This window comes from Elgaria multicarinata, chromosome 3 (genome assembly GCF_023053635.1).
Source record: "Elgaria multicarinata webbii isolate HBS135686 ecotype San Diego chromosome 3, rElgMul1.1.pri, whole genome shotgun sequence".
NCBI classification, from domain to species: Eukaryota; Metazoa; Chordata; class Lepidosauria; order Squamata; family Anguidae; genus Elgaria; species Elgaria multicarinata.
The window spans coordinates 76,203,859-76,211,235 of NC_086173.1; the positions used below are offsets into that span (position 1 = coordinate 76,203,859).

A 7,377-nucleotide genomic window follows, 5' to 3' on the forward strand; every position below is an offset into this window, starting at 1 on the left:
CCTTTCGCATGGAAAACAGATGCTCCACCACTGAGTTACGGCCCTCCTCTTGCCCTGTTCCAACAAGGATAGAAATCAACCCAATCTGAGTTCAAGTTCATAGACATTTCAATGGAATGTTTTCCTGCTTGATGTCAAATGTCACAACAGTCGCTGCATCATAGATGTTACAAAGCAAAGCAAAACAAAAACTGGTGAGAAATTATTATGATTATTAAAAACAGTCTGACAAATTAAGAAAACAGGATTTATTTAATAAATATAATGTAAATTCCTTTATTTGACCTTATGTTCACAAAATAATTTTATTATATTTATGAAAGCAGCTTACAGGCAATAGAATTATGAAAACATTCACAATACTTAAATAACACAGACCTGATTCAGGATGTACATTTTCATTAGGCTCCTAATTTATCTCTCCCAGTTCTCTTTTGCCGACGACACTCCTTGATGAATGCTATGTTTCAGACAAAGTTTGTGGGGTGTTTGCTAACATCCCCCTCAAAAAAAAACCCTCAAGTAATTCTCTTGGAATCTGATTGTATATTAATGCTGGTGAGTATTGAGAACATGAGCAATTTTATTTTACTAAGGATGCCTAACAGGAATTTTAGATTCAAGGAAACAAAAGTAAATCTTGAGAACTTTGGGAACTTACAGTTTTGCTGTTCCATTCACTATGTGGGAATCCACAATAAGAATGAGGCACTATTTGTCTATGCGATGGGCAGCAAACAAAAGGAAAACTATACGGTTTGAGACAATCATGCAGCTTTAGATGGCATCAATATTCATTTCTGGATTTTTTTATAATCACTAAATTTCATAGGAATGTAGAAGACCTTGCCAAAACTGACCGAAGATCCACTGACGATCATCTTGTTTCCCACTGTGGTCTACCAGATGCTTCTACAAAGTACATGAACAGGGCATAAAAACCACAGCCTTCCTCCATGACTTTTATATCCAGCATCTGGTATTTAGAGGTATACTGCCTCTGAAAATTGAGGCTCGCTTCTGCTCTCATGGATAATATTTCTTGATCGATCTAGCATCTATTATTTTGAATGCAGGGGAGGAGGAGTTTCTCCCCCACTCACCCCTCAAAAAGATACCCAAAATTTGAAATAAGAAAAGTCTTAGAGGGGTGCTTTACCTTACAAAATGGCAATTACAACTGCTGACTAACTGAAGAGGATTTTCTTCTTTGATCAATTCATCTTTAAAGCTGTATTCCTATATAAGGTATACTATGCACAGTGTCACATGCTGTCGTTCAAGCAAAGTCAACATAACATGAAATTTCAAAATAAATCCCAGCACTCTGCTTTAGGGCACAGCTTTTGCAACTTGTCATTCGGCCAACTCCGGTCCTATATTTAGGGTGGGGTAGGAAGAGAACCCACAAACCTCACTGTTGTCACACAACATTGTTGATTCGTCATTTTTTGCTGTGTTTTGAACAATTACAAATTCCATAATCACTCAGGCCAGGCTAACTTATAAAATGTTCCTTTTTTATATATAAAGTGCTGACTAGTAAACTGTTCAAAAATGCAGTGATGAGACCCCAGAAATATCCCATTACTTAGACATTTATTAAAATAAGATAAATAAAGCTAGATTTGTTGAAACATATGAAAAAATAGCCATTTAAATAATAAATAAATAAAGCTAGTATTGACACATTATCTTCCTACTATTAAAAATATTCCACTCTTATTATAAGGCTCTATTGATGTTCAGAAATCATTCATAAAGGCATCCACCCTAGGCTGGCAATTCACCAAACTTTACTCGCAACCTATAAATACCCATGAACAACTATGCACGTCAAACGGGAACCTCATATTTAGTTTAATACATTTTATTCATACAGTAAAGTTTATTTACTTCCCCCAGTTTTGTTTCTGCAAACATTTACCAAGCTCTTTTTTGTTTTATTTTTTCCTTACAGCTGCACTGTATCTACATCTTACACTCATTTCCATTCAAGATGAACAACACACAGCAATCCCTAAATACAGTGTATGTAATTTGGAATTCTTTGTTTTAAATTGTATGCTTCTGCTAAGCAGCAGCTAACTGAGTTTTGGGCTTTTGTGTGATGGCTTTAACTCTCACAATAGCACACTTTGTTTTTCTTTTTTAAAAAAAGGGGGGGGGACTTGAAAAATCTTTCATGTACCTTTACATGTTGATGGACTAACTTTACATCTCAGGTTTTATGTTGACCATTTTGTGTGATAGGATGGATCTTTTCCAAAGATACATCAGCCTCAAAATCTAAGATACCTGATCGTGCTGGAGACCTTTTCTCCAGTGTTTTGCGCAGTTCTTCTTCCTCTTCGTTTTTCACAATGTCCTCCTCTTCGGGGCATATGACAGAATGGGGGATCAGATAGACCAAATTACACTCTTTGGGGCTGGACCCTCTGGGCTCAAGCTGACTGGAAAAGGCTACTCCCCCATTGTTGTTGATGCTGACTGTCTCGATAGCATTAATGGAAGCAGGACAGAGTCTGTAGCATCCCAAGAGAGTGGAAAATGCCTTGCGGAAATCCGCATTGAAGGCATAAATGATAGGGTTGAGCGAAGAATTGGCCCATCCAAACCAAACAAAAACGTCAAAAGTGGCAGAACTAATGCAAAATGGCTCTGCTTCCCTAGATGGAACAGTGGGGTCGCAGAAGGGCACCATGCAGTTCAGGATGAAAAAGGGCAGCCAGCAGCAAACAAAGACCCCCATGATCACTGACAAAGTCTTTAAGACTTTTGTTTCTCTCTTGAAGGACATTTTGAAGGAACTTTCAGGCTGCTGGCAATCCAGGCTGTTTCCATTGCCGGCAGGGGTTTGGCAGTTCTTAGCATGGACCGCTGCTCGCTCCAAGGCTGAAATGCGTCTGATTTGTTTCTGAGCAATCCGGTATATCCTTGTATAGGTGACTATCATGATGGCCACTGGAATGTAAAAGCTAATGAGAGAGGAGGAGATGGCATACATCCTGTTCAAACTGGAATCGCAATTGTCCAGGGCTACCCCTTGGAGACTGGCATTGAGGTCTAGAAAGCTGGTGGTTTTAGCCTTGTGCCAGTTCAGTTGCACAGGGATGAAGGAAATCAACACAGACAAGGTCCACGCCACGCTGATCATGATGAAGGCTGCTCTGGGGGTCATTTTCCTCTCATACCTAAAGGGGCTGGAAATGGCCCAGTATCTGTCCACACTAATGACACACAGGTTTAAGATTGAGGCTGTGGAACACATGATGTCAAAGGCTACCCAGATGTTACAGAATGTTCCAAAAGGCCAGAATCCAGCGATCTCAGCAATGGCTTTCCAGGGCATGACCAGGACTGCCACTAAAAGGTCTGAGACTGCCAAAGAGATCACAAAGAAGTTGGTCACCTTGGACCTCAAGTGGCGAAACCGGATGACAGCGGCACAGACCAGCGTGTTGCCTAAGAGGGTGGTGAGGATCAGCAAGGAGAGGAAGCAGCCGGTGAGGATTCGAAAGCAGGAATCCCTTTTCACAAGCAACCCTTCCCCGTCCATAGTGGTGGTGTTCCAAATCATATTTCCTCCCGAGGCAATATCATATCACGGGGCTGGCGATGACATCAGCTCATGTCCTTGCAGAGCTTACCAAGTAGACATCAGGTGTCCATTAATTACTCAACACCAGGCAGACCCCCTAAGGCTTCTGCTAAAGACTCTTCGCTCTTGGGAGGGCTCCCATCATCCTTCGGAATCTCATTAAGAAACATCAGGCATCCTGTAGCAAGTATCTCAAACTGTCACAGTCGTGGTGGGAGGGTTTTTGTTTTTTCTTTCAGCATTCATACCTGAATTTCATCCTAAAATAGAATACTCTAACAGGAATAAGCCAGCAGAAGAAATCCTCAGAGTCCTGTATGAATAAACCCGGCAGACCAGGGATGCAATCACTTTGCAGCTTACATATACTCTCACTTAAATAGGCTATTGATTCAGTTTGCCCAGTGTCCATTTAACTAGCCCTTCAGCTCTATTGAAGCGTAACACATTAGGTGCTTTTCCTTCTGATTTAATTTTCCATCCCTCTAATTGGTGGGACATTTTAACACCCTTTCAGCCTCTTCGTACCTTTCTGCTACAAAAATTAAAACGTCACTCTCTCTGTATGGGTAGCCTCAGGAATCCACTCCTCACCCTGTTCCACATTATTTAAGATCCACAGTCCTAGAGGCAAAGAAAATAAATTTACATTGTAAGACATTCAGGGTATATATTGAAGGGATCACAGTTTTTCAAAAGGAGAAATTCTGAGTCCTACCTTTTTTTACTTTGGATGATGCTCTAGTCTAGTCCGAGGAAGAACATTTTTCTTCCTACCCTATTTAGAATTTGAGCTGCATAGCAAAGCAAAAAAGACATAATCACAGCAGGCAGGCTGCATTGCATCAAGTATAATTTTCTGATGGCATGAATGGTAGGCGGATGGGTGGACCAGCAGGCACAAATTTTTCAGCAACAGCCACTGGACCTAACTTTTCCAGCTCCCACCTTCTAAATTAGTGTTCCGAGGACATATGGACCAACTCCTTCGATTCCTGCCATCCCTTATGTTCCATGTGCAAACTCTGTGCATCAAGGCAGTCCTGTCTAGATAGTCATCACCCAAGACACACTTTGTAAATCCTGTCGAAGTAGCCCATCAGGATGAAATCATCCCATGAAAAAGCATATTTCCAATTCTCTGGCAAAGCTCCTGGAGATGCTTCAGTGGCCTTTTAGTCTTCATTGGAAGAAGGGCAAAGTCCTGAGTGCAGATCCCTTTGGCCCTTGATGTAGTTCCCCAACCAGCAGTGGGTAGTACTGTATAACGTTTGAGTTCAGTACTAAGTGAGCCGGAATCCTTTGCTGTTGAGCGACTTTTCCATGTTTCTCTCAGAAGAATCCACCTCTCAGAAACAGCTCATTATCGTTGCACCCCCGGATTAGGTCATAGTTGCAGTCCCTCTCCTTTCAGAAGTGCCCGGCTCCTTCAGGGTTTCCTGTACTCTGCCCCTGGATTTTTGCCTCTGATCCTGAACGCTCTTGCTTCATCTCGCCGATCCAAGCACCCTGACAGCACAGGCTGCTTCTTGCCTGGAGTGGTAGGCAGCAATATCACCTTGCTAAGAAAAGTCTGCCCATTTGAGGTCTCTTTCCTAAATCACAGAGAAGGGAAATTTGGGAATGAATGAAATCGACAAGAAGGAGCCCCTCTGATTTCCTGCCCTTAAAAATCCCAAAACCTTCTCCTGTAGAGAACACAGCCTCTTTCTTATTTCTCTATAATACATACTGTTCTCCATGCAAACACACACAAATATTGGAAGTTATTTAACAAAATCTTCCTTTCGAGCATGCTGTATTAATTCAAACTCTCCAGCGCTACCTTGGCCTCACCTGCACTGTCTCACCTTTCCAAATAGCCAAGGTGCGTTGAATTATCCCAGTAGTAAATGGCCAGAGGGAACAAAGAAGCTATTTTGGAATAGTCTTTAAAAGTACACACCAGACAAGCCCCACGAGATATTAAGACCCAGGAGGGGTCCCATTGGCATACATATAACACTCTCTTTATGAACGTGCATAACCACACATGTGCAGAAATATCTAAAACACATCCACACAAAAGAATATAGGCATTTTTTTGACACCGCTAGGTCACAGTTGGTAATAAAATAAAATACAATAAACATGCTACAGAAATCACACGCAGCCGATGCAAAGAAACTCCCCTGCCTAGCCATGAACTCCATCTCCCACAAACAAAACACGCATAATTCAAGCTGACGCCAAGGTTTAAGATGAGTGTTTGCCCTCTGGCATGAACTTACCAACATAGATAAGTCATTGATCCCACAGTGTGGATGTTGTGGGGTGTCGATGTTACTGGCTCCCAGCTGAAAGAACAACACTCACCTCATCTTTTTGCTGCTGGTATATTTCTGGTTCTTTTCTTCCCCCCTCCCTGCCCCCGCCTTTTTTTTTTTTTTTTTTTTACACATAAGCACTATCTCTCTTTGCAATTCATAGTGTTCACCAACTTACAGCAATAGGGATTTTGGCGTGGACCTGGCTCCCTCTTCTGGTAGAAACGGGATATGCTCCCCCATATTAATGGAAGATTTATTTTGTGTCCCCGTGTTTGTGACTGTGTAGGGTGGTGTGAGGGGAGGCCGGGTAGAGTAAAGAGAAATTGACCCATTGGCTGGCTCTTCCCTTAGCTTACACATCTTTCTAGATGCATTGCAGAATCTATGCTCACTGGAAAACGTTTTCCCCCTATATCACTCCAAGCCTGGGCATTCTTGCTTTCTTGCTGGCTAAGAATTATGGGTGTTGCAGTCCAACATCTGGAGGTTGGGAAAAGGCTCTCCTAATGGGTGAAGGCTCCGTACTCATGATCTATACCCTCCATTTTTTAATAAAGGCACAGACTGCAACTGGGATCTCAAAAGCACGGAGGTTGGCAGCTGGGCCTCCTATCACCATACGTAGAAACATTCTCTGCACAGGGCTACAATTAGAAACGGTTTACCAGGGGAGGCTGGTGGCTCCCACGTCAGTGAGGCTGTGACTCTGCTCTGGGTTTCGGTCACAACCAGTCAGCACTCTGGATTTCAGTGGGGCTTTAAATCCACTCTGGGTTTCAGTCAGAACCAGTCAGAACTCCGAAGGAGCTGTCCAAGGGGCAGAACTGACTTTGGGGATAGGGCTGATCTCCCTGGACAGCGCCTTCAGAGTTCTGACTGGTTCTGACTGAAACCCAGAGTGGATTTAAAGCCCCACTGAAATCCAGAGAGGATTTAAAGCCCACCCCCCTGTGTTTAGGCTCAGATGGTACTGCTCAATTGCCAGGGTTTCTCTCCTCTGCCACCCACCCTTGATGTTCACTGATAACTGCACACATTGCACGAGGCAGGTTTCATAATGTAGGTGTGGATAAAAAGCAACATCAGAAGCAGTACTAAAGGAAAACCAGAGCAAGATCTGCAAAGAAGGACGAAACATTGCCTTATCCTTCTTCCATGTTTGCACCAGAAGCAGGGGAGAATCCACAAAAATTGCTACTGGAGGCACAAAAGCAGCAATGCTCATAAGAGTCACAGGGAAGCCCAACAGCATCTTTTCCTCCATCCCCAGCAAGTGTGTGTGTGTGCGCATGCGTGCGTGCGCGTCTACATGTATCTGTATGCATGCATGTTTGTGCTTGTTCATGGACAGCTTTGGCCCCAGGCTTACTGAGAATGTAGGGCCAAACATTCTCAGGGTCAAAACTGTTGTGCACCCTTGCACTGTAGTATAGTGGTTGGAGTGATGGATAAAGGGCCAACTCAGTA

The 7,377-nt window shown here is 42.9% G+C and overlaps 1 protein-coding gene across 1 annotated transcript; it reads right to left on the reverse strand.

Annotated features, from left to right (window-relative positions):
• Window positions 1-2,201: 2,201 nt before the first annotated feature.
• Window positions 2,202-3,841, reverse strand: DRD1 (dopamine receptor D1). Its single transcript, XM_063123291.1, has one exon. The coding sequence runs from the start codon at window positions 3,578-3,580 to the stop codon at window positions 2,222-2,224; it is 1,359 nt and encodes a 452-aa protein (XP_062979361.1). The 5' UTR covers window positions 3,581-3,841; the 3' UTR covers window positions 2,202-2,221.
• Window positions 3,842-7,377: the final 3,536 nt, after the last annotated feature.